This window comes from Barbus barbus, assembly GCF_936440315.1.
Source record: "Barbus barbus genome assembly, chromosome: 3".
Lineage (NCBI taxonomy): Eukaryota > Metazoa > Chordata > Actinopteri > Cypriniformes > Cyprinidae > Barbus > Barbus barbus.
In genome coordinates this window covers 30,702,606-30,730,006 of record NC_136731.1, presented here as the reverse complement: position 1 = coordinate 30,730,006, position 27,401 = coordinate 30,702,606, and the positions used below count along the sequence as shown (strand labels likewise).

The window sequence follows — 27,401 nt, the reverse complement described above, 5'->3', positions numbered from 1 at the left end:
GGTTTGTTGTCAGATTTTCCAGAGGCCCGCTGTTGCTAGGGGAAGTGACGTCCCGGCGGCCGGCTGCTGGAGGAGCGTCTGTTGGAGCAGATACACAGAGTCGATACTAGAGCCAGAGCCAGCGGGACGAGGAGGGAGCCGCTCTCAAAATCCGCCTTCATCCTTATTTAAACAGACTATTTTCAGGGTAAAAATTACTAGAGCATAAAGTTCGCACTTTACTCTTTTTAATAAGCCAAATATTTCGATATTTCCCGATTCTTAATGTTAGAAAACGACTGGTGAAAACTGGGTAGCTGCTGTGAAGGGAATTAGCAAGCTAGCAGGCTGTATAAGGGGACTCTGGCTGGGAGAGACAGAAGAATAGACGGGTAACAAAGAACGGATTTCCGTCGCTTTTATTAAATTCTCCGAACATATATAATTTAAACTAACTTACTCCCGTTAAAGCTAGCTTCATCGCTAGCTTTGTTATTTAGCCAGTTATCATGGAACTGAGAGTAGGAAACCGATACAGACTGGGAAGGAAAATTGGCTCTGGATCCTTTGGTGACATTTATTTGGGTAAGTAGTTGGTCGTTTATTGAGAGGGTCGGTATTACCTGTCAGTTTGGTAAAGGTGCACACCATATTTTGTGTTGAGACGTCAAATGGATTCCCAGTGTCCCTCAGTCAGCTGCTCTTGAGAGTCCTAATCAGTAGCTTGAGCAGCAGAAAACCCCCACTAACCTCCGATATTTTACCAGCTAGTTTAACACGACAGATTAGTCTCAGCAGCCATTAGTCCCGTGTTTGTATGTAAATCAATATTGTTACGAGTATTACATAAGAAGGTTTTCTTGAGTGAAAATACAGAATCAGGCAGCACAAGCAGTTATGCTTTATGGACTACATATTATTAGAAACTATATTGTCATGAACCTACAAAACTGCTGGGTAGATGTATGTCCCAGATCAAGCTTTGCCTTTCCTAAATGCACCGTTTTGCATTTTGTTTGCTGAACTGTCAGCTTTATTGTAGTCATGTGTCATTATGTTCATAATTGGTTTAAAATTTGTTGTAGGAGGCTCACATTTGAAAGGTGTTACTGTAATGGCAATATCCTGGTATATCCTGTCAAAGACAATCATTTGGCGAGTTAAGCCTGTGTTTTGTGTCTTTTAACGTCTAATATTTTCAAGATCAAGGTGTCAGTCAACTTGCGCTTTTTTCTTTTCTTTTTTTTTTGCCTTTGTAAAGACTTTGCAACACTGTATGTGTATTATATTTGTGATCTCCCTGATGTGTCCGGTCTTGCAGGTTTGACAGAAGAGGAAGTGAAAATAGTTACAAGTAAACACAGATAAAGCATTGGTATTGCATGCTATCTGCAACTTCTAAGTCGTTTCTACATGTTGCTAGAGGTCTTTCATTATAAGAACCTTTATAAAAGGTCTGTTATGCTCAACTTGAACAAGTTGGCAAGTTCCCTTCGTGTGCAAGTTTCAACTTTACTTCCACAGGGTCTTGTGAAAAGAATTGGTGATGTAATATTTGCTTTCGTCAGTGGTTTTGGGGGCCTGAGGCAACTAGTATTGTTGTAGGCAGCTGCCTTTAATGTACCTTTCTAGTAAGGTCTTATGTCACCACAATTAAGTTATTAAAGTTATTATATATATGGTCCTGGGCTTAGTACCAATTTCTTTTGAAGCCTGCTGTGCAGGCCTTTATGGTTTGAATTGTGATGCAAAAGTTTTTGCTTTGGAATATGGGATGCATATGGTTTCTTGTGGTTTGATGGGCTGTGTGCTCTTGCTCAACTCCTTTTCGTTTTGCAGTTGGAGTTGTGTGCAATAATCTCATCGCTGGCCAGAGTTGTTTATTATGATAGGTTCTCTGCAGTACTTTGGTGGAGAAATATTCCACGCCTCCTCTCTGTACTCTCCAGAAACAGCTTAAAAAACAACCACTAGTTCCAAAGCAAGATCCTAAATCTGAATAGACAAGCCACCCGGTATGCTCTTGTGAAATTTAGTTTTTTGCGGAAGTCCGTTGAAGTTTGCAGACAAAGTAGGAAGAAGGATTTTTGTGTGGCTATTTACATTAAAAACTGGGTGCTTTTGTTTTTGTTTGCTAAAGGATGGGGCACGATCAGTGCACTTTAGAGTTGGGTTACACATCTTATACATATCGCTGTGGCATTAATGGTCAACATAAAATCCAAGTGTGTGAATTACCAAGTGTCTATATGTTGTTATGCAACCGTGGTGATTCAGCTGGTGTACTGGAAACAGCCGTGTTCATGTACTCTCTAAGGGGCTTATGTAAAGACGCCCAATATCCCCACACTTGGGGAGGCAGAGCCTGACAAACTCCAGCTGGGGCTGAAGGAAGCCAGACTGACCTGATCAACAACACATGGTCTCTATACCAAGCCTCTTAAAAAGTACAACACCAGCCTGGCTGTGTGAACCAGAGAAGGGGAAATACTCACAGAGCTCTCATGAAAACATGTCTTGTGGCTTGTTAAATCATGCAGCTGATACTCCTTTTCCACCAAGGCAGTTCCAGTGCTGGTTCGGAGCCAGAGCCTAGTTTCAAACCGGTTCTTTGTTTTTCGACATCCAAAGCACCAGCTCCGAACCAGGAAAAGCGGTTCGTAAGTAGCACCACAACATTGCTGGGCTGTAAGAAAGAACCGCTTGCGTCAGGGGCTGGGGGCGGGGTTACCGTGACCAACAAGACGAACAGAAACTTGGACCACCATATTTGAAATGGCAGCTAAACACTAACACGTTTTATTCGTCGAGTTTGGATGACGATGTAGGTTCGCAAAGCCATGAACATCAATAGCAACGCAACGTCCCCCGTTGCTGATAGTTTGTTTAGGCTTGTCCGGGATAGATCGGCGCTGCGCGGACCGGTCGGTGCGAGGCATATCTGGGTGCTGCGGGAGCGACTGGAAAGCAGACGGCTCTTTATGCTTTTGGATCGCTCTCGCGGTGCTTTAGTGTGTTGTGTGCTGGTCGATCGATCTGCGTGGCGCTGATGCTTTGTACAGATGCCTGTTGTGCCGCACTAGTGATCCGAAACACGAAACGTATTCAGTGACGTAAGCCCTGGCTCTGTATTGGCTCTCTAGCCTGTGGAAAAGCAACTGGTTCTTAAAGCGCTCGCCAGTCGAACCAACTAAGAACCGGCTATAGCACTGGCTCTGAACTAGCACCTGGAACTGCTTTGGTGGAAAAGGGGTATGAGAGTGTTTTTAGTGGCACAATGGTTTTCCACTGTCTTCAGTAAACAACAACTTCTAAATCGTTTTTTGGAACTGTATTGGAATTTAGTTTTTTGGATATCTATTTGTGTAAATATGGGAATTGAGCACGCACACTATATATATATATATATAAAAAAAACATTCAAAAGTTAAGGGTCAGTGCTATTTGACTGACATTTTATAATGTTACAAAAAGTCAAATAAATACCTTTTTTAAACATTTATTAAAGCAGCACAACTGTTTTCAGCATTGATAATAAGAAGAAATGGTTTTGGAGCAGTATATCAGCACATTATGATTTCTGAGGGATCATGTGACACTGAAGACTGGTGTAATGATGCTGAAAATTCAGCTTTGACATCACAGGAATGAATGAGTTTTAAATTATATTTAGAAGTTATTTTAAAATGTAGTAATTCACAATAATAGTTTTATTGTATTTATCTAATAAATTCAGCCATGGAGAGCGTAAGATACCTTTTTTACTTATTTACTAACCCCAGAATTTAAAATGAAAATGTATATTTAGATTATCTTTACTGTCATCTAATATCTTATGCATTTCAATGATTGATTTGTAATTTGTTTTATTTTTTTGCTTATTTAGACAAAATATTATAGAATAATAATATCAGCCATTTGTCAGTTATCAGGCATAGCATAAAAATAATTGACTTGTCGGAATTGGTCCAAATTTGTTCAGTGTTTCCGCTACATTCATTCTGCCGTGGCGGCCCGCTACACCAAAAATAATCCCCGCCACGGCTGCAGCTTTTCAGTGACGTCACTCGATTCATTTACAGTCTGGTAACTTATAGTGAAGGAGACGTCACACACTAATTATTAAAAGGTGAGTATAATATAGCGCAAACTTAAGTGTAATCATAGTAGTGGTGTACGTTATGTGTAACGATTCGATTCAACCTCCAACATTACACAGTAGTTGTGAAACTGATCGCAGTTGATCCGTGGTCCGTACGGACCAGACCTCAAGGCTCGGTTCGCATGTGATTAACAGACTAATTGCAAAAATGAACCATCATAGTGAACGTTTATCATTTGTATGTGTTTTATCTTGCCAATTTACACATTCGAGTGATTTTAAGCCATTCCAGCGCAAGGCAAGGCGAATAGAACTTATTTCACTGTCCGTGCGCTGATTTCTGTGGCCACAGCTGCCGGACACGGCGCCCGCGCACAGATTTATAAGTGCGCGCGAACACGGAGTATATTCCTCATTCACATTTCCTTGTGTTTGAACAGATGCATACATACAGAATTATGTGAAAATGGACGTCTCAACAATTATTCTCGATAAAGCAGTCACTTATCTTCAGTGAACGAAAACAAGTTAGAAAGAAATAGCATGTGTATCATTATATTGGATCCGTGCATTCGGTCTTAAAGGGACAGCTGCCTATAAACACATGCTGTTATATATGACAGAAGAAAAGCGGCCATCGGTGACACCCCCCACCCACCCCCAGTGGAAATGCAGCCTGCCGCCACAGCTGGAAAAAATCCTAGAGGAAACACTGTTGTTACTAGGTTTTCAACCCTGTAGAACACTTTTTCCACATGCTGTTTGATTGTTGTTTAACACCCAGTGTTGTCATAAACCTCTTCTTATTGTGTAGCTGAACAGGTAGTAGACCCACACTGCTTTAACATGCTGTTCTCTCATTTACCAGAGATGCTTATTTAGCAGATCACTCACTAATGAATTGAATCTCGACACTGCAACACAAGTATCCATCTGTCTCTGCACTGCACAAACCAACAAGCTTGCGGTCACGCAAAATGAATTTGAGCATATGCACATGAATGAGATGAGTGCAACCAATTTGTTCTCCAGACAGGCCCAGGCCGAACCCTCAATCCCTCTGGAGGGCCCTGGGCCTGGTGTGCAGGCTGGGGGTTGAGAAATGTGCCAGCTGCCTGCAGTAGGGGGGGCGACTGACTTTTATTGATCTCCAAGATTACATTATGGAAGGCTTCCACAGGAAATTATTGCACTTTTATCTTAAAGGGGAAAAAATGAGCAGAGAGTGTTATGAAGGAACCAGATATTCGAGATGAAAAGAGAAGGTTCAAGAGCTCAAAACCATGATTGATATGCAGTGAATGGAAAGTCACCAAGAGCGTTAAAGTCATTTGTGTCATTCGCAGTTTAACCATGTGCATGTAGACAGCTGTGTTAAGGATGGGTTCCTGTAGTGTTTACTGATGTATTGAGTGGATGTGTCTGAACATGTTCCCTGTGCTGTCAGTATAGGGGAAGAAGAACACTCTCTCTGCTGAATGTGCCCAGGCAAAGCAAATTCCACTGTACATATCTTTACAGTCTTTGATATTCACCAGTAGTGGTGGTGTAACATGTTCATAGAGGCATGAAATGCAAAAAGATCAAGGGGAGTTATTTTATAGAAAAATGCACAATATAAGACGTACCACTCACCTTAGTCTTAACTGTGTCTAATAAAACAGGCGACTTGGACTTGGTTAAGATGGAAAATGGTTGAATGGATACTTGTTTGTTTGCTTGGGCCTAGCCAGGACTTTGTGATGAGCCTGATCAGGTGTCTAGGCTTTGCTCATGTTCATTATAGTAATATGCCTCTAATGTATCAGATGTGTTGCTGTTTCTCTTTCCTGTGAATGCACTCGAACTGAGAGGCTAAAAAAGACAGGACAATCAGGGGATTCGGAGCTCTGCAGCCTGGTCTCACTCGTGTGTGACGGGAAAATCTCATCATCCCCAACAATGGATTCAGTTCAATTTAGATGGAAATGGGGCTGATGTGAGTAGCTGTGCACACTGACAAACAGCAGTAAATCCTGACAGGAACCTTTTAAAATAAATAATGATCCCAGGCTGCACAGGGATTTGCTCTGATTTTAAGATGAGTTGGCAAACTTTCGAGTTACGTTAAGAATTGTGCCAATGTAACTCTTTTGGAAACTTGTGATGACTTGACTTATTTGTGGTTTGTTGCTGCATACAATATACAGTCAGGTCCATAAATATTGGGACATCGACACAATTCTAACATTTTTGGCTCTATACACCACCACAATGGATTTCAAATGAAACGAACAAGATGTGCTTTAACTGCAGACTGTCAGCTTTAATTTGAGGGTATTTACATCCAAATCAGGTGAACGGTGTAGGAATTACAACAGTTTGCATATGTGCCTCCCACTTGTTAAGGGACCAAAAGTAATGGGACAGAATAATAATCATAAATCAAACTTTCACTTTTTAATACTTGGTTGCAAATCCTTTGCAGTCAATTACAGCCTGAAGTCTGGAACGCATAGACATCACCAGATGCTGGGTTTCATCCCTGGTGATGCTCTGCCAGGCCTCTACGGCAATCGTCTTCAGTTCCTGCTTGTTCTTGGGGCATTTTCCCTTCAGTTTTGTCTTCAGCAAATGAAATGCATGCTCAATCGGATTCAGGTCAGGTGATTGACTTGGCCATTGCATAACAGTCCACTTCTTTCCCTTCAAAAACTCTTTGGTTGCTTTTGCAGTATGCTTTGGGTCATTGTCCATCTGCACTGTGAAGCGCCGTCCAGTGAGTTCTGAAGCATTTGGGTGAATATGAGCAGATAATATTGCCCGAAACACTTCAGAATTCACCCTGCTGCTTTTGTCAGCAGTCACATCATCAATAAATACAAGAGAACCAGTTCCACTGGCAGCCATACATGCCCACCCCAGGTGAAAAACAAGTACACTTCCATAATGCACTTAAAGTGCTCTATTTTCGCGCACTAATTTTGTACTTAATATACTAAAAATGATCCTTTAGTACTTAAGATCATCTAAGTGTACTCAACTGTGTTATTTTGCGACACCATGAATATGAACTAAAATGCACTTTTAGCATACTATCTTTTGTATTTCAAAAATGTATTTAGCTACCACTTGTAGTACACTTGAGTGTACTAGTGTATGAAAGATGGGTTCAAGTGTACTACAAGTGGTAGCTAAATACATTTTTTAAATACAAAGATGCTGAAAGTGCATTTTAGTTCATATTCATGGTGTCTCAAAATAGCACAGTTGAGTACACTTAGATGATCTTAAGTTTATTTTAAGGAGTACTAAAGGATCATTTTTAGTGTATTAAGTACAAAATTAGTGCGTGAAAATAGAGCACTTTAAGTACATTATGGAAGTGCACTTGTTTTTCACCTGGGACGCCATGACACTACCTTCATGTACTAGTGCTTCACTGATGAGGTGGTATGCTTAGGATCATGAGCAGTTCCTTTCCTTCTCCATACTCTTCTCTTCCCATCACTCTGGTACAAGTTGATCTTGGTCTCATCTGTCCATAGGATGTTGTTCCAGAACTGTGAAGGCTTTTTTAGATGTCGTTTGGCAAACTCTAATCTGGCCTTCCTGTTTTTGAGGCTCACCAATGGTTTACATCTTGTGGTGAACCCTCTGTATTCACTCTGGTGAAGTCTTCTCTTGATTGTTGACTTTGACACACATACACCTACCTCCTGGAGAGTGTTCTTGATCTGGCCAGCTGTTGTGAAGGGTGTTTTCTTCACCAGGGAAAGAATTCTTCGGTCATCCACCACAGTTGTTTACCGTGGTCTTCCGGGTCTTTTGGTGTTGCTGAGCTCACCGGTGCGTTCCTTCTTTTTAAGAATGTTCCAAACAGTTGTTTTGGCCACGCCTAATGTTTTTACTATCTCTCTCTGATGGGTTTGTTTTGTTTTTTCAGCCTAATGATGGCTTGCTTCACTGATAGTGACAGCTCTTTGGATCTCATCTTGACAGTTGACCGCAACAGATTCCAAATGCAAATAGCACACTTGAAATGAACTCTGGACCTTTTATCTGCTCATTGTAATTGGGATAATGAGGGAATAACGCACACCTGGCCATGGAACGGCTGAGAAGCCAATTGTCCCATTACTTTTGGTCCCTTAACAAGTGGGAGGCACATATGCAAACTGTTGTAATTCCTACACCGTTCACCTGATTTGGATGTAAATACCCTCAAATTAAAGCTGACAGTCTGCAGCTAAAGCAGTGTTGAAGAGCACTAGTATTGACAGTTATTGATTGTTATACCACTCTTTCACGCGGCAGTACCTACAGTGTGAGTTTAAGGTTTCAGGGACTGTGGGAAAACCACTACAGCCATGACTGAAAAGGCTCACAATCACCAGAGTCGTATCATATGGGCCCATCTAAGCAGTTGGTCTGTTTAGCTTGCTTGCCTTTTTCCACGAGCCATGACAGGTGATGGCTTTGTAGAGTGCCCTATAAAGCTGGTACTGCTTGTTCCTCCTTAGTTTCTTTTCAAAGTGGAAATAGATCATGGTAATTCAGGAAGCGCAGTGGCTGGAAATATATACATGATATGCGTATGGATGAGTTTCAACAGCAGAGTGACGGATCCAGCTCCACTGCAGCATGGTCCTGCTTATAGCACTTATTTAACATGTAAAAATAAACAGCTTGCACATCCAACATTTAAACCATATTTACTAAATGAGTTCTATAGAAACATCCTGGCACAGGCACCAACAGGATCTGATGTGTGCAGTATTTGCATTACTTGCACTGTGTGTTTTAGTTGTAGGTTCTCAATGTACTCTGGTTTCTTCTTGTATCCTGTGATATGCTTGCTATAAATTTAGTATAATAATAATATGGTTTTAATAAATTTTTTTGTACCAAAATGTATTAACGTTTAACTGCTGTGACACAGCATTTGTTTTTACCATTCTGATAAATGTTTCTATCTGATTCATGTCACTGGAAGTCTTCGTAGTTGAGCTATACATGTCTATTGTGGAGGAGCATTTAACAGTGAGATTGGTCATCAAACAAGTTGATGTAATACTCACCACCACCCTTTTAATGAGCTGATGCCAATTTATGTCAGCCATAATGGCTTCCTAGCTATTGTATCATCTCTGCAAAAGGTGATCAGGTCTTTTGTTTACAAGACAGTTTCTATGCTGCACTGTGTCATCTAGCAGAATTACAAAAACAATCAGTTTCTTTTGTTGAGAAGAAACTCTGCAAGTTCATCATGTTGATTGAAACCCAAACATTCCATCAGAATTCTGTGTGTTGTCAAAACACAGCCAGAGTTTACCTTTGTTTTACCCTGTTGTCTGTCTCGGTAAGTTGTCGAATTTTGGCCTGCACTTATTAACAGTAAATATTTTGTAAAACGCAGAAAATAACAGCATCTTTCAGCCTGTCACAATCAAGCAAACATGAATTATCAAACACAGAATAGTAGTTCATTTCTTCTTTTCCATTGTTTATTTCTATGTAAACATGCACTAGTTGTATCTCGCGTGTTAAGTGTCATTCTAAACACGCAATGCTCAAGTTAAAATGTTCAACTTGCGTCTCTTAACCTTGTGTTTTTCCCATTCTACTTATGTTTTTCAATAGGAGTGTAAGAAAATATCGATACACGCGAGTATCGTGATATTTTATCTGGCGATACTGTATCGATTCTCCAAAACGGAATATCGATATTTAAAAAAAAAAATAAATAAATCATACAAGATTCATGGCAGTTGTTTCGTTTTGAGTTCATATCCCGACCGCTAATCTTCATCTCTGAACTTAAACAGTGACAGGAAATACTAGCATCAGGGCACTCCACTAATGTTAGCGTTAATATAGTTCGCTGCCAGTAATGGAGGATGAAAGAATTGTTCCAGCTCTCATTTCGGTGTACAAAGCTGAAGTGTGGCACCATTTGGGCTTTTGTGGTAATGTCCGCCCCGGGACCACGTCGTGAGCGCAATCTCGGTTCTGCCGCTTGCCGCGTCCCGTGTTGAAGAGCCTTTGCGCAGGGCGCGGCGGGCGGTAGAGTCGCCACGCAGCTGCAGCTTTCTCTCGTAATTCGGGGGAGTTTTGTGCAGTTGGGGCGGTGCTCGCATCGCGGTCTCGGCGATTCCACGCGAAACACAAACTGAAAAACCTGTGAAATCCAAGTTGAAAAGTTCTGATAGTTTAACATCTGTATTTTATTGTTTTACAATTGTTTAGTTTTCTTTAGGAATCCTGCAAGCACTTTATTTTTCATTGATATTAAGCAGATGTAATTTTGTTCAGATCAAATGTTATGACATTGCATGTCACAATTATAAACTTAAACTGTGAACCTTTAAAGTAGAGTCTATAAAAATATTTTTTATCTTTTTATAAAATACATTTTATACATGCGTTTAACTGAAGAATCATGCAAGCACTTGAATATTTCCCCCTTTACTCATACTGCACAAAAAGTGGTTCAATAATGTTGAATGTTACAGGGACTGATTATTGCAAATACAGATCCCAGTGTGTTCTGGTTAAACTATTTTTATTTATTTTTTGCTAAGGTTTGCATATGGTGGTGTGTTCTTAGTGACAGCTTTCCTAAAAAAATATATATCCTATTCCTAAAATAAGAAATATTCCAATATATCGCCTTGCTTACAGTATCGCAATGTATCGTATCACAAACCCTGTATCGTGATACGTATCGTATTGCCAGATTCTTGCCAATACACAGCCTTATTTTTCAATGCAAAAACACATTGTGTGAATAGCTGCTTAGGCTAGCGATACAGTCTATATTACAAAGAGCACAGCACACACAAGCGGTTAATTAGTTGCGCCATATACATTAAAATCTAATATGTATAAATGAACAGTGTTGCTCTTCGTTTTGAAAGGCACAGCTCTTATTCAAATAAATTGCAGGTCTTGCAATTTGATAACCACCCCATATCATAATTTTGATTTTATTTCAATTAATTTTTCAGATCTCTTATTATACAACAGTAAAATTCAGATCAGTCAATGTATATGTTGCTTTACAGTAGACCACCTGCATCTCTGACATTAGTGGTTAGTAGGTTTTAGGGGTCACTGCAGAGCTGATATTTCCATTTTAGATTGGTCTCGGTAACCTGCCAGTATGTCAGGTGTTTTTTTTTTTTTTTTTTTTCTGAATGGTCTCCTGTCTGGAGGCTGGAAGAGCAGTACTGGGTTAAGAGTACTGAATAAGAGAGGGAGTAAAGTTAACTATTTTATTTTTTTTAACCAACTCATTCATCCTGTCTTTCATGTCACATCCCTCAGGCATAACACATACGCATAGCCTAGTCCTTGGGAATGCCACAGTCTTATCATTCTCCTTAACCGTTTCACTGGGTATCTGTTACAGCAGATGACTGTGGATGATTTTCAGCATCCTCTGCTCAGGATGTGGAGTTGAGGCAGATGGTGGGCCGGAAAGGAGGTGGTATAGCAGTACACGTAGATAATTGTGCCCACTCCCTCATGCTGGAAAGCTGCATGTGTGAGTCAACCTTAGATATGTAGAATTTCTTTTTTTTTTTTTTTCATCATAGTGGGCCTGCATATTCATTATATTTTTTGGTTCTATTTAATTGTGTCCCAATGACTCATAATGCACTGGAAGCTAAAGCGTATTTAGACGCAAAGCCTCTCTAGTTGAGTGGATTTATTGCTCTCATGCTCGTGTATGCATGTATTATATGTCACAGAAACATGAGCAGATATTTTTTTGTTAAAGCTCAATACTTTAGACATCAAATAATTTGGTTGGTTATCCATCCACTGTCCATTTTTCGCTTTTATCTTTTGGTTATATATAGTTTTACTGACTTTTCTCCCTCTTTTCTGATTTTCCAGGCACAGACATCTCCGTGGGGGAAGAAGTAGCCATCAAGCTAGAATGTGTGAAAACGAAGCACCCACAGCTGCACATCGAGAGCAAGATCTACAAGATGATGCAAGGAGGCGGTATGTGTTTCCACACTCAGTTGATAGCTCCTCGTGGTCTCCATCCGGCTTCTCCATTAACACAGAACTATGAGTCACACGTACACACCTCACACTGCTGCCACATACATAAGAGCCTGTGTAATATTTTCTCTCTGCAATATGATCAGTTAGGTGTTAAGTTGATATTTACCTTATTAGTTTTCTTTCTTTGTTTGTTTGATAGCTTATCATTTTAATCATTGTGAAATGTTAAAAGCAGAGCTTAACATTATAGAAATATAAAAATACATATGGCCATTCAAAGGTTTGGGGTTGGTATTTTGTTGAAATATATTTGAAAGAAGCTCTTTTTTCAGTCAAAAAATATACACCAATTGATCAAAAATAGTTAAAACTGTAATATTGTAAAATATTATTAGAATTTAAAAGGACTTCTATTTTTAACTTATCACTTATCTATATTTTAAAATGTAAGTTATTTCTACGCCAGCAAATTGAATTTTCATCAGCCATTACTCCAGTCTTCAGTGTCACACATCCTTCAGGAATCATTATAATATGCCGATTTGGTGCTCATTTTTTCTCATAAGCCTTGAACACAGTTGTGCTGCTTAATAATTTGTGGAAACTGTGGTACTGTTTTTTTTTTTTTTTCTGAATAAAGTTCAAAACAACTGTATTAATTTGAAAAAATTAATCTTTTGCTGAATGAAAGTATTAATATATTACAAAAAAAATCTTACTAACTCGAAACTGTTGAACGTTATAGTGTAGATAAATATGGGTCATTTTGTGCTGGGGCCAGTGGAAATTTAAAACGGAAACTACTGGATGTCCTTCCTGTTGATCCCTGGTTAGAAGTAATAACCTCTAAAAGCCTCTATAAATTATTACCATTTTATGTTTGCGTAATGTTGTACTTTTGATGAGCTCCTGAGTAATTTGTTTGAGTAAGAGGGTTCTCTGGAGGTAAGGTGTAGTTCACAGGGTCTCCATTTCTTAGATTGTGTTACAGAATACTGTAGCAACAGTGGGCGGCAAACCAATCGTGACCAGTTCCCCTCGCTTCATCAGTCAATGAGTCAATACATCCTTCTCCAATGAGAGTGGCATTATCAGATCTCTACTCGGTGATCTGTCACCACCATTAATCGTCTTCTCATTGGCCTTGCGTGGCTGTGAAGGAAGTAGGCAATTTGTATCCTCAGCGTTGTTATCGTCCTGTAATCAGTCACAAAATCAGGTTTTGTTGAAATTTTGTTGCTGTTGTAATGTATGGTGATGGTTTATGAATATACATGAGATGCCTGAAGGATGCGTTTCCCCCGACCGGCCCCAGCCGGGTTTGGCCCCGATTGCTTTTATTCTAGATAGATGTATGACAATCCTGTCGGGGTGGTTTTATGGTGCCAGCAGCAAAAGTGTGTCGTCTATGGCATTCACTTTCAAACCCGCTCTAGTTTGTCCGCTCGCTCGCTCCCAGCATGACTGAGCATGCATGACGTTTCACGCCGCCGCGGCCAAACGTTGTGCCTCCCTCTCAGCGCTTGTGCTCTACTATGATCACATGGACCCCGGGCCAGATGGTGCGTGTGGGGGGGGTTCTGTGCATTCCATCTCCTATCCTAACTGGGTCTCTTGCACCACTCGCAGCCTTATTTAGCACAGCATGAACAAGCATACGCACTGATAACTTTATCGAAAAAGGTGCGGGTACCTGCATGTATGTGTGCATGCATGTTGTAGATAGAAAGTGAATCTTTTATGCCATTTTCTTTTGTATGTTGTTATTTCTGCATGTTTTAGCAGCACAGTTACAGTCTTTTTCGAGTCCATACATGGAGAAGCACAAGGCTTGGCACTTTTCTATTTTAATTCTTGTTAATATAGACCATGTCAGAGCTGTCCTGATGTGAGAATGGAAAGGCGTGCTGGACGGCTCAGACCAGGAGATATATTTAACCTCCTGAGTTTGCGCAGGAATAGCTGACCTGGAGAATGTTTTCTGGAAAGTGCTGAACAGCAAAAGCTCTGTGTTCTCGAAGGCATCGGCCAGGCTCAGGGTGCACACGGCCGTAGACACGACAGCAGCTGCCGAGAGATCTTTGACCTACCAGAGCTCTGGTGAACCCTCGGTCTCTTCCTCTCCTTGATAATCCTGAAAAAATCTTTAAAAAAGCTTAGGCTTGACTAGGCTAGCTGTTTGTCTGAAAGAGTGGCTTTCAAGAAACCTGTTTGAAAACCGTCATTATACTGTAAAATGTATGCCAATACATTTACTATGGTGGAAAAAGGCAGCTGTGGATGCCATGAACTTGCTGTAAAAAAAATACTGTGACATTGTTTCAGGTATTACTGGAAAGTATATTGGTGCCTGTGTATTCTACTTGCAAACATTTAATTCATAAATCATTTTAATTTCAAGATATTTAAATTACCGAAATCTGCTATGTGGCATACTGATAACCACCATGATGGGTGGGGAAGTAGAAAGCCACATGATTAATCAGTTAATCTTAAGTGGCCTGTCTATAAAACATGGCCAAAACTGAATATTCAAACACACAAAGATCAAACGGGTAACAAAGGGTAACACACCATAGATTAAAAAATGCAATAAACATTAACAGAAAATGTAAACATGCTAATATACATTACTCGAAAATAACCCCAAAATTTTTAAATAACTTTTGAGATTGTCCTTTTTTCACCAGAAATTATTACAGTAATTCATAGTATTTACCTGCAAAAGCCATAAGCATTGTACAGTAAAATTACGCCATGTTAAACCATTTACATTTTTATATTGTGTATGGTAACTTTAACCAATTAACAGGTTTTACTGTAAGTTATTACAATATTTTTGTAAAGTTACATAATGAGTATTCTTAGCATTTTTAATAACATGTATTTTTCTACTTGCGTAAATTACCCAAATTGAGAAGGGTTCACTCCAATCTCATGTTGATTGCATTGACCAATTAATTTTTTTAATTTCTGAAAGGTTCAAAGTGAGAAACAATGCAGCATTCAATAGAACTTAGTTTATATTTGCAGATTGCCAATATAAACTAGCATTTTATTGAAGCTGGTAACTATAATTGTATCACACGAAACGGTTGTCTTTGTTTAACTGGAAGATTGTGTATTCAACATCCATTGTATCAGTACAAATTCAAATTATATTATAGTGTTGTGACGGCTGCCTTTCCTGGTTCACATGTGGCTGAATGGTAAGAGGGGGCAGGAAAAAGCCCTTGAAGTGATCTAATTGGGTATCAGCTGTCTTTCCCTGACAGCCCATATCTTTTCGTGCAACACTTCAAGGTCATCCTAGAGATGGTTTATGGCTGATGAGTTAGTCCTTTCTGAGTGTGACCAACCAGGACCGCTGGTTTACTTAAGCTGAAGCTCTGCTTGGGTTTTATCACATCACTGCCCTACTGAAACAAACGGGCTCCCAACCCCCCACCTATTATGTTGTAGGTCACCTTCGCTTTCTGTCAGTCAGTCCTTCAAAGATACAAATACGTATTAGTCAAACTTTCCCCTCTATTCTGTAATTTAAACTTTCAAGATCCTTTTGGTTGGCAAACATTTCCTTCATAAACCAAATTCCCTTTTACAAGAAAAAAGTCATCTGTACTAATGGTAATTTCTTTCTTTTTTTACAGTCGGTATCCCAACAATCAAATGGTGTGGAGCAGAGGGAGATTACAATGTGATGGTGATGGAGCTGCTGGGACCCAGTTTGGAGGACCTCTTCAACTTCTGTTCTCGCAAGTTCAGCCTAAAGACTGTTCTTCTGCTTGCTGACCAGATGGTAAGGCTTGTAGACATGATCACTGTAACCTTTGTCCTCTCCACCCTACCGGTCTCTTGTTCTAGGACACCCAAAATGGGATAATGTTGTGTTCTTGTGACATGACAAGCTTTACTGTCATCCTTTCAGCTGTTTTACTTAGTCAAACACAAGTGAAAAAGGATGCTGGCTGTCTGAGTATTAAGTGCCAAGAGGCATTGTGAAAGGAGGCATAATGTGAAAGGACTGCTTGCTCAGCGGTTGTCATGCCCTCGTTGCTTTATTTGAATTGGTGTGTTAGGTTTGCATGGAGTCTCTCATTCAGTCATTTGACCTGCTGAACCTGTTCTGTTCTGTCCTCAGATCAGCCGTATCGAATACATACACTCCAAGAACTTCATCCACAGAGACGTCAAGCCCGACAATTTCCTTATGGGCCTGGGGAAGAAGGGCAACCTTGTTTACATCATTGACTTTGGCCTGGCTAAGAAGTACAGAGATGCTCGCACCCACCAGCACATCCCTTACCGCGAGAACAAGAACTTGACTGGCACTGCTCGCTACGCTTCCATCAACACCCATTTGGGCATAGGTACCCTGACACGTCTTTTGAATAAACTTATTATATCATCATATTGAAACCTCTAGTACTTTCAGACCTGACCTGTCATCACCCTAACATTTGTGATTTAAGCCATTTCACCTGTTATAGTCTGGCCATCGAAATGACATAGTGTTTATCATCTGTGTTTTTGTTCACAGAGCAATCCAGACGAGACGACTTGGAGTCTCTTGGCTATGTGCTCATGTACTTCAACCTGGGCTCTCTGCCATGGCAGGGTCTGAAGGCTGCCACAAAGAGACAGAAGTATGAGCGAATCAGTGAGAAGAAAATGTCCACTCCTATTGAAGTCCTGTGCAAAGGATACCCATGTAAGCTTCTGCTTATAAATATAAGGCTTTTTTAAGTAGCCAATAGGCTTAAGCTACATTATATCACAGCCATTGACCATAAGCTGCTTGCTAGTTGGAGGCAGGTGGTAGAAGAGAGCATTTGATTGGACCATTCATTGACGCATCACATTGATCAGATGTGGCAGCGAGGACATTTGTTTTGTATAAGCGCTTTTTTTTTTTTTTTTTTTTTTTTTTTTACAATTATAATAATATTTCAATATTACTTTTTGGTCAGATAAATGCAAGCCTTAGTGAGCATATGAGACTTCTTTTAAAACCATCAAAAAAATCTTACTAATACTAAACTTTTGAACTGTTTTGTTGATGACTTCAAATGCAACAAAAGTGACTGAAAGCCTCAACTTTTCATTAAACTTTTTTTTTTTTTTTTTTCATTTTCATTGCATTTCTTTGTTTGTTTCCAGCCGAGTTTGCCACATACCTCAACTTTTGCCGCTCCCTTCGCTTTGACGACAAGCCCGACTACTCTTACCTGAGACAGCTCTTCAGGAACCTTTTCCACAGACAAGGCTTTTCATACGACTACGTGTTTGACTGGAATATGCTCAAATTTGTGAGTGACAAATGGGTTGTCTTTGCATGGATACTGTATTTCTTAAATTTGTTGTTGGTTTTTATTGTGGTCTATTAAAGACTTAATACTTCTTCTAATGTGTTGTGCTGTTCAGGGTGCGAACAGAGCAGCAGAAGATCCTGAGAGAGAGCGGAGGGACCGAGAGGAAAGATTGCGACATGGGCGGAATCCTGCGGCCCGTGGCATGATGCCTTCCAGCTCAGGTAGACCCAGAGGAACTCAAGAAGTAGCACCTCCCACACCCCTCACGCCAACCTCACACACAGGTAAGATGTTCACTGTTGCCTGTCCGTGCTTGTTTTTTAATTCAAGTAAACATATGAAGATCTTTTTTGGTTGTGCATAAGGGTTTTTTTGATTTGCAAGATACACAAGGCTTTTCTTTCTCTACACTGCTTCAGAACAAGACAGACTACTTTCTTCCCTGCCATTTGTTGTCGTCTTATTAGCTTGCAAACCTTTAACCACTTCCTGTCAGCTATTCTCAGCAGGATGTTTGCTAGACATGACTTAAATTTACTAGCGTTTGCTTTATCGAAGGGCGGAGGTTCACACAGATATTTCTACAAGAAAGACACTTAAACAGTGACCCTGCACTGGTCTTGAAGTGTATGGCCTCAATTAGGAGAGCTTCAAGGAGTCAAGCGCAAAGACTCATAAACCCACCATATGTCACCAGTCCCAGTAAACTTAAGTTTTTTTTTTTTTCTTTTGTTATTCAAATAACATTTATTCTCTGTGGGGCCCAAAGCTCAATGCAGTTTTTTCAGTTTGGTGCAATTACTTTGTGGTTCACGTTGGAAAACGGAAGGATTTTTGTTTAGGTGGACACAACCCAATGTGTGGTGTCACTGTCCGTTTTTTTTTTTTTTCTTCCATTTTTCCATGCTTTAAATGACACGTGTCTTCCTTCCTTTGTGTTTTTGCCAGGAATGGAGCGAGAGAGGAAGGTCAGTATGAGATTGCACCGCGGAGCCCCTGTCAACATTTCCTCCTCTGATCTAACTGGTCGACAGGACACCTCACGCATGTCCACATCACAGGTACCAATGTTATGAGATGAAATACTATGCATTTTTGCCCACTGTTGCCTGTGTGTTTGGCAGCATTGTTAGTCTCTGGCCCCAGCTCCACTGCTCTTAAATGACCCTGTCTTTATTTCCAGTCAAGTCTGACCACTAAATAGATCACTTTGGTTAGAAAACCTTTATAAACAAACGCCTCCACAGTTGTTTTCCAGCAGAGAGACAAAGTAAATGATGATAGAGAGTGATAGCTCTGAAAGAGTGCTAAGATGGAGCTTGTGTCTGCTGTGGCCTGTCATGATATTGAGCCGATGTCATGGTCTACAGGGCTTTTAGCATGCCATTATAAAAGCACTCTGCTCTGAGAGGTGTTTTTGGGCTACACATGCTGTATATCTGATCTTTAAATTTGTGTGCAATAGTGAAATTGACAGTATATGAATAAATGAACAAAAGAGTAAATAACCTGGTCATTTTAACCTTTTAAATAACTTAGTAGGATTTGAGGAATAAGGAAATAGAAGTTTCTTTTAGAATATAATTCTTTTTTTTTTTTAAGTCATTTTTATTGATCTTATTGGACTTTTCTTTCTTAATCCAATGATGTTTTTTTTTACAATTTTTAACACATTTTAACTGACAAAAAGCATAAAACAAACCTAAAAAGCACTTTTGCTGGAAAAATATGGAACGTGGTCCAAAATGTGGTGTTTGTTTTTTAGCCTATTTAAATGGCTCTTTCAAGACTTTCACAAATCACTCTCTCTATAATGCTGTCAGCCAGCTAAGTAACAGTGCATTGCTGATGTATTTACATGAGTTGAATTTGCAAACAGCATTGTTCAAACATCACAGAACACTGAAATGTGACATTTGCAAAGCATTACATAACTTATAAATGTAAGGATAGTTGAAACGTAAGCATTGGCCCTGGGCCATTGGGCCATCCTTATTGTTGAGCCCTGTATTGTGTAACCACTGCCACATATTTTGGATCTTATTTGCATAGTTCTTTTCAGAACTTCACACACATTCTTGAAATGCTGCCCAGAGTCATAATGTCTCTGGTGATTTTAATATTTACTGTTAAAATGCAGATCTGAACAGAAGCGTTTTGAGGTGTTTACCACATTGTTGTTGGTGTTTTTATTATTTAATTTTTTTCACCACAAATTAATGTTTCCCCCTCCAACCACCCATCCACCCACTTCAGAATAGCATTTCCTATGATCACCACGGCAAGTAGATGCTCGCCATGTTCTGGTATGAGAGACAGCACTGGGTGAGTGACAGTTGGGTGTCTTTTATTTATTTTCTTTTAATACCTGGACTACCTCCACTTCCCTTCATTGAGTAATAGACTCCCTGTCCCACATCACTGCTGTACGGCTGTTATGCAGCACATCACTCACCACACAGAATGAAGAGAGACTTCACTACTTCATTCCTAACTGTAATTTAGATGAAGCAGTCAGATGTTTACCAAAGGCTCTTGACGTGTTCAATTGAAAAGCAATATGGTGTTATTCAAACAGAGCGCAAAAAGTCACAGGCTTCGTTTATCCCATGCGAATGCGCCACACGAAATTCAGATGTGGGGGAGTAATTTCAAAATCACACATGGTCCCCAGATAATACTAATCCCGTGCGAATAGGGCTATTTTCTCCATAGAGAAACACAAATCTACCATCTTAGAATATTATGCTTTCAACTTAAATTTTTTTTTTTGTGCCTGACTCAGTGGTGTGATATTGTACCGATACTGTTTGAAAGGGATAGTTCACCAAAAAAATGAAAATTGTCATTAATTACTCCCCTTCATGTCGTTCCAAACCCATAGGACCTTCGTTCATCTTCAGAACACTTTTTTTTTTTTTTTTTTTTTTTTTTTGATGAAATCCGAGAGCTTTCTGACCTTCTCATAGACGGCAACATAACTACGACGTACTCTTTTGAACATGCGTCGACTGACGTGGAAGGGAAAAAATTTAGTAAAGTCGTTATTTTGTGGTTTGTAATGAAGATTAGGGGTGTCAAGGTACACCAAAATGACTGTACATAACTTGGTTTTGAAGTCGCATGTTGAGTTAGTTTGAAGCAGTTAATATAAAGCATGTTTTATCTTTAGGACAACTTGCATAAGCTCACAGCAGATCACTGTGGTGTTCTGCATTATATTTCAGATGTGTTCACAGTATCAAAATATATTGATATAACTGGTACTGGGGAACTCAGTTTCGAATTATGTTCCACACACACAGAAGTTCCACACGTGCAGTGGCTAAAACAGCACTGCGTTTCTTTGGTACACATGCTTGCTCAACCAGAAGACTCATATCGAAAAAAGTTTGGTACATTTTTATTGTGGCTCCTAATTTAAGATTTTTTTGACTGTCTATGGAGAGAAATTAATGGGAAAATATTTATGGATCCAAGGCTACACCAAAACCACCAGTATTCATCATAGCCTGGGATACTTGCATACTTTATTCTGGCTTCATCCCGGTTAGCAATTTATGACCTCACGCCCCACTCTAATGACTCAGATGGTGTTTTTAATCTTTGCACCGAAAGTAATTCATAACACCAGATGATGTGATCCTCTAAGCTGAATCTAGACAGTTGGGCTTTTGCTTATTTTTACTAAAAAATGTGCTAAAATATCAGTCTCCAGAAATATTTCCCTGCTATAAAAACAGTTTAAAGCATAATTTCAACCCTTGATGGGTTTGAGGATGCAATATCATTCCTTTTTAGTCATGTGAATTTCTGGCCGACGTATCTCCATATCCCAGTGCTTAGATTTGATCAGATCAAGAGTTGTAAACACAAGGCGCTGCTTTCATTTAGTGCAAAAATAAGTAGTACTCACATATACCCAACAGACCATCTGTCACAACTGTCCGATAGCAGGCTACACACAATCACCGTGTACTCTTACATTTATTTAGAGAACACAATAATTGATAAATTTAATCTAGTGTTGGAGAGCTAATTCAGAATCAGTCGCTGAAGCAGAAAGGAAACACAAATGCCGTGCAGCAGAGTGCTCTTGATTGTGTGCTGTGCAGCGCCCTCTGCTTGTGAGTGTTTCTACACTCTACTTTGTGATGCATCCATAACCTCTAGTTGCCTGGGTGTGGATGCCTCTTTCTGTCTCACTCTTTTAACCCCCAGTGCTTGGTTTTGGCTCTCTTGGCATGCAGTGTGACCACCCGGATTGTGCTCCTGTGCCAACTTAAACAACTAAAAGCAAAAAATGCTTTTAAGTGTAAAGCTGCACTGATTAAGTGTAAAACTGCTGCTTATGGCCTCAGTTTACAAAAAAAAAAAACTTCCATGCAATTCCTTTATTATTATTTGTGCCCTGAATGAATTGTTTACTTGTAGTCTCTGATTTGCTGAACGGCTCACCTCTGCAGCTCTTTTGTTCCCTCTGTAACGTCAGAGATGGATTCACCCCCGCCCTTTTGAGAGCGGTCGTCACATGATTGGCCCTAGAGTCCTCGTGGGCCCCCCTTGCCTTTGACGGAGGATCATGAAAAATGTATCCCCACCTAGTAATTAATCACCTCAGATTTTATTGTGCATCTGAAGGTGCAAGACATAATTGGCTGTCGCCCCTCCTCCAATCTTGAAATAACCTGCCATTTGTGTTCCTGAGTGGAAACACAAAATGCAGTATGCATATTTTTTTTCTCTTTGTGTTTAGTGTTATAAATCTTGTTCCCCCCTCTCATGCCATATGCCCTCTACTGTGGCAGGCCATGGGGGAGCTCAGAGGACAGCTCCAGGACCACCTAAAATATTTAGGACTCCGTTACCACCCTGTAAGAACTAGTGATGCACCAAAAATATTTGGCCAAAAGTGTTATTCCTGTTCCAGTTTTTTGTAAGGTTGAAAATGAATGATGTTGATGAATTTTCGTTGATCAATCAACTGTGAAAAGACATCAATAAAACAGCTTTTATTTACCTCAGGAAAGCCATTTCATGTCCATAGCTCATTAGTTAGCTAGAACACAAAAATATCACTCTAGAGCGATGCATTATGCTAATAAAATGCAGTATATTACATATGAATTTTATCTTAACCTGTTATTAATTAACATTTTTAAATCTATAATAAAGTTATTACAGCCACCATTTAAATGTTTATATTTGAACACCAAATTGGAATAGAAACACAATTATATAATTTAAGTTGATATAAAATCTGCCGAATGTGCAATTTAAATGTTTATGTAACTCAGTTTTTATAAGGAAAAAAGTTAATTATTAAACTTGATTAATTGATTATTAAATAAACATTATTTTCTGTTTTTAGCTAAATTGAAATCATTTGGATGTCAGTGTTTGGGTAAAAACAAATCAAAACAAAAACATTTTGGTGCATTACTAGTAAGAACCGTATACTTCGGAGAGTTTAAGTTGACCCAGGCTGATAATGACTTATCCTAAGGGCAAAAAGCTAAAATTCATGATGACGCTTATGGCTTGACATCATGAATCTGAAAATAAAGATTCTGAGAACCGAACTGACCGTTTACACCTGGTACTAAGATCTGTCTTGGTTGAGCCAGAACATTTGTGCATGTTTATATAAATGCACTTTTATTTAACTTTGGAGTTGTCATAACTGGCAACATTTTAAACTTTTATTTTTAATTTTTTTTTATTTCTGTGACTGACTGACAGGTAAATGGGCAGTCCTTTGAGATTGGGATACATTAAGATGGATTCATATTCTCACATACAATGTGATCACATGTTTGCGACCACCTTGTAATGTGCTTGGAATGATCAGATCACAAAGTGTTTTGGATCTTTCCCTGTTTACACGTTTTTAGTGCTGTCTGCTTGTGATTGGATCACCTAAGACTGCCCCATCTTTATACTAGATGTAAACGGGACATTCTTCTGTCATTGGTATCCTACACATTCCCATGACAGTCAAACTGAGATGACTCATGGGAATAGGGGAATGGCTAGGAACAATGGCTATGTTCACACAGCAGAACAATATGGTTGTCAGTCCTGTTTGGAGTGTTAAATCTGACTAATCACAGTTCATTTAAAAAAAAAGTGACATTCCGTAACCAGTCTTAAATATGGACAGTCATAAATACTCATGAATCACTGGCGAAATAAGAGAGCATATTGATATATGAATAGAACCATTTGAACCAGTTGACAGTAGTGTCACATTATTGACATGAAGTACACTATGCTTAAAAGTTTAGGGTTATTAAGATATAAAATAATTTGTGAAAATTATAAATTATTTCAGTTTTTAGTGTATTTTTATACTTTTGAATTCTTTTATAGACATTAAAAAAAAAATCTGTCCCACCCCATACTTTTGAACGGTAGTATGTGATTCAAATTATCTGGGTAGTGGTTTGTTATCATTATACGTTTCTGTGGTTACGGGCGTTATACAAGAGTTCGTGAAGCAATAGAATTCAGTGATGTCTGTAAAGACATGATCTAATCCGCTCTCATCTTTTTAAAGAGTCACGCCTAACAGATGCCACTCCAAAATACTGACGGCTTGAACATACCCAAACTAAAATTGCACTGTTAAAGCCAATTCACAGTGTACCGACAAAACAGCAACAGACACATTCATCAGGGTTTGTCTGATCATGACATTGTTCAGCGCTTGTTTTCGCTGATTAAACATGTTGACTCTGTGTTTGTTGGGTCTTGGAATGTCCGACAAGTCACGTACTGTTCATATGCATTTCTTCGCATTCGTCATCCTAACATTTCGTCACACAGAAACCTTGCACACCTTTATAAAAACACCTCTCAAAATGCTTGCTACAGATGTGAAAAACACAGTAAATTGAACCCGATCCAAATGTTTTTTTTTTTTTGTTTTTTTTTGACGTGATTTGACACCTGTGAAAATTTTGGATGAGAATTTCGGACTCAATGTGCGAGAACCGTTAGTCCTTGTCTATCAGTGCAGTGTGAATTGGCCTTTAAACAATTAGGAAGCTACTGAGATACTCTCAGCAACAGTTTGCATTTATATCATGTGGCTTTCAGAAACTGATGTGTCTGTCTCTCCTCCCCACTCCAGGCTCTTTCTCGCGTCACCCCAAGTGGCCTGCAGTCTGCCGTACCTCGATGAGACCGTCCACACGCCTCAAGAGCAGACCAACCACGGCCCTGATCTGCACTAGGACTTCTCCAGCAGCCTCTAACCATGTGAAATCAACCTCAGCAAATCGAAACAAGAGACTTCATTTCTTCCTTCAATGCAATTAAGCATACTTGAGAGTCACGCAAACTCGTGAGATGGACAGATTTTAGTTTTCTTTTCTTTTTCTTTTTGTGCACACCACACACATTTCCTTACCTACACTACTCCAACAGACACCTGGGCACATCAGTTGTGCTTGTTAACATCAGTTTTTGCCAGACAATTGCTGGCGAGATGGGAGGGACGGGGTGGGGGGGTGTGATTCTCGGCCATTGCTGCCTTGGGCCCTCTGACACACACCAGGAGGAGAGGGCCATCCTCTTGCCGTCCAAGGGCCTCTTTGCAAAGCAGAGCGTCTTGGCAAAAGCCATGTACAATGGCTCTGATAGCGCGACACACCCTCTCCTATTGCAAAAAATTACTTTTACACAGCTTGGAATGCAGCTGTACTGATAGCCATTGACATTTTGCTTACCGTAAGCTTTTATTTTTGTCCTTTTATGTACAACAGAGATTAAATTTATTTCACACTGGCTACAGTCTTTTGCAGGTGAATCTTGTTCTCTTTTTGTTAGTTTAACAGCGTTGAGCTTGATGTGCAGAATTGAATCGAAAGTTTGAAAGCCCATTCGTACATGTGGCAGGATTTATACCCACGAGTACTTATACCCACAGTATCACCTTCACACTCTTTTAGATGATTTTTAGTTTTCGTTGCACCAATCAACCTGGCCCCCTATATCATTTTTTTGCTCATTGATTTTATTGCATTCCCTTATGCTTTTCTTTTGTTTCTCGAAAGCTGTGAAATGCCTGTATTGTAGAGTTGTTGATGTTATTAATGTTGTTGTTTGTTTCTTTTTACCCCCTGAACTATGCTTAGTGCTTTTACCGTAATGCAGGCACACGTGGTTGGATCAAGACTGCTGACACATTTATAGCAGGAAGTCGCATAATGAGAAAAGGGCTTTGTTTTTCTGACCTGAGGGTATAAATATGAACAATTTGGGGCATATGTTGAGACAAACGGGCACCTTTTCTTTTAACATTTGTGTTTGGATTTGGAAATGGATGTCCTGAGCCCGGCTTGTCTCATTGAGAGTACACCAGCCATCATTGAAGCCATGAGATGCAAGGTTTTGTTTTTCATCAACTTTATTTACGGAGTATTACCAATGCTTTTAGTACTACTTTTCCCTTGTTTCAGAAGTGTGGTTCCTTGAATTACTGGTGCTATAAGTCACAGAGGACGTGGAAGGTGAGCTGCCTGTCCATATCATTCAGCATAGTAGAGCGTAGGCTTTTTCTGTAGTCATGGGGTTGGGGGGACTAGTGGTGAAACTCTCTTAAATTCTGTTGTCGTGTATATAGGATGTTTCTAGTGATGGCAAAGTACCATTTTTTTTTTTTTTTTTTTTTTTTTTCATAGCCTCTGTCTGTCTGTCTGTGTGTGTGTGTGTGTGTGTGTGTGTTGTGAGTATGGGGAAAAGGCTAGTCCTTAGAGATGTGCGAGGGACTTTGTTCCGTTCTAGATTTGATAAGTTAGTAATTCTTTCTCTCCACTGGTGGTCTCACAGAAACAGCCGCTCCAGTACTGGTGTTGTTTAAATGTAGGCACAAGTACACTTTGTCGGGGATCGAGCTATTATGGATTTCTCTATTTCATTTTCTGGTTCATTCTACACACGACTGCTTGGCCAGTCCTTCTGCATCACACTGTGCTGTATCAGGTGGAATTATGGAAATCTTCCTTCCCTGGAAGATTTTGTTTCTCATTTGTATTGCCACTGTATTTGTGTATTTTAAAATGTGTAAATAAATTAATAAGTACTTGTAAGTTGTTTTTTCCCTTTTCCTTTCACCACATAAATGTTTCTTAAAGACAGTTCATCCAAAAAAGAAAATTCTGTCATTAATTACTCACCCTCATGTCATTCTAAACTCTTAATCTTCAGAACACAAATTAAGATATTTTTGATTAATTCTGAGAGCTCTCTGACCCTCCCATAGACAGCAATGTAATTATGATCAAGGTCCAGAAATTTAGCAAGGACATCGGTGGTTCAACCGTAATTTTACGAAGCTATGAGATGCTGCACCACGTGGTAGGTGACCCAGAATGTTGTTTATCTTCAGAATGGCGCTATAGGGTGACGCGGAGGAGACGAATTGTTGAATAAAGTCATTGTTTGTTTTCTTTGCGTACAAAAAGTATTCCCGTAGCTTCATAAAATTACGGTTGAACCACTGATGTCATATGGACTATTTAACCGATGTCCTTCCTATGTTTCTGGACCTTGATCGTGGTTATTACATTGCTTTTTATGGTAGAGTCAGAGAGCTCCCATTTGGGGCCTATGGGAGTCTGCCTACATGGGTTAGTAATGGGACCCAGCTAGGCCACAACAGGTATGCATATGGGCTAAAAATATTAGTCTGTTTGGGTTACCTCATTTTACAGTAAATCCCTAAATACAAACATTACATTAAATCCACTAAAATGCTAAAAGTATTCAATGAACAGAAACCAGTATTCCATGCTTTTAAGCAAAGTTTATTTGGAATACTACACTTATTTTCATTCCAGTCAAAAATTAAGCTAACGTATGTTCTTGAAACACAAATATATTTTAATGAAACTTTACAGATTAAAAGTACGTTCCACTTTAACTTTGGTCATAAAGAGACCGTTTTGTAAAAGTGTGACTGGGTTACTTTTTATTGAAGATGCACAGTAGCTTATGATGAA

At 39.5% G+C, this 27,401-nt stretch overlaps 1 protein-coding gene across 2 annotated transcripts; it reads left to right on the top strand.

Annotated features, from left to right (window-relative positions):
* Window positions 1–76: 76 nt before the first annotated feature.
* LOC306853181 (casein kinase I) lies at window positions 77–26,545 on the top strand. Of its 2 annotated transcripts, XM_079390395.1 has the most exons (10): window positions 77–564; window positions 11,966–12,076; window positions 15,733–15,881; window positions 16,224–16,452; window positions 16,623–16,793; window positions 17,243–17,391; window positions 17,507–17,678; window positions 18,343–18,455; window positions 19,651–19,719; window positions 24,530–26,487. In XM_079390395.1, exons 1-9 carry the CDS (start codon window positions 489–491, stop codon window positions 19,681–19,683), a joined length of 1,203 nt encoding a protein of 400 aa, XP_079246521.1. In that variant the 5' UTR covers window positions 77–488; the 3' UTR covers window positions 19,684–19,719; window positions 24,530–26,487. The 2 variants fall into 2 exon arrangements, with proteins under 2 accessions (XP_079246521.1, XP_079246520.1); XM_079390394.1 differs by lacking the exon at window positions 19,651–19,719 and having other exon boundaries at window positions 24,530–26,545.
* The last annotated feature ends 856 nt before the right edge of the window (window positions 26,546–27,401 follow it).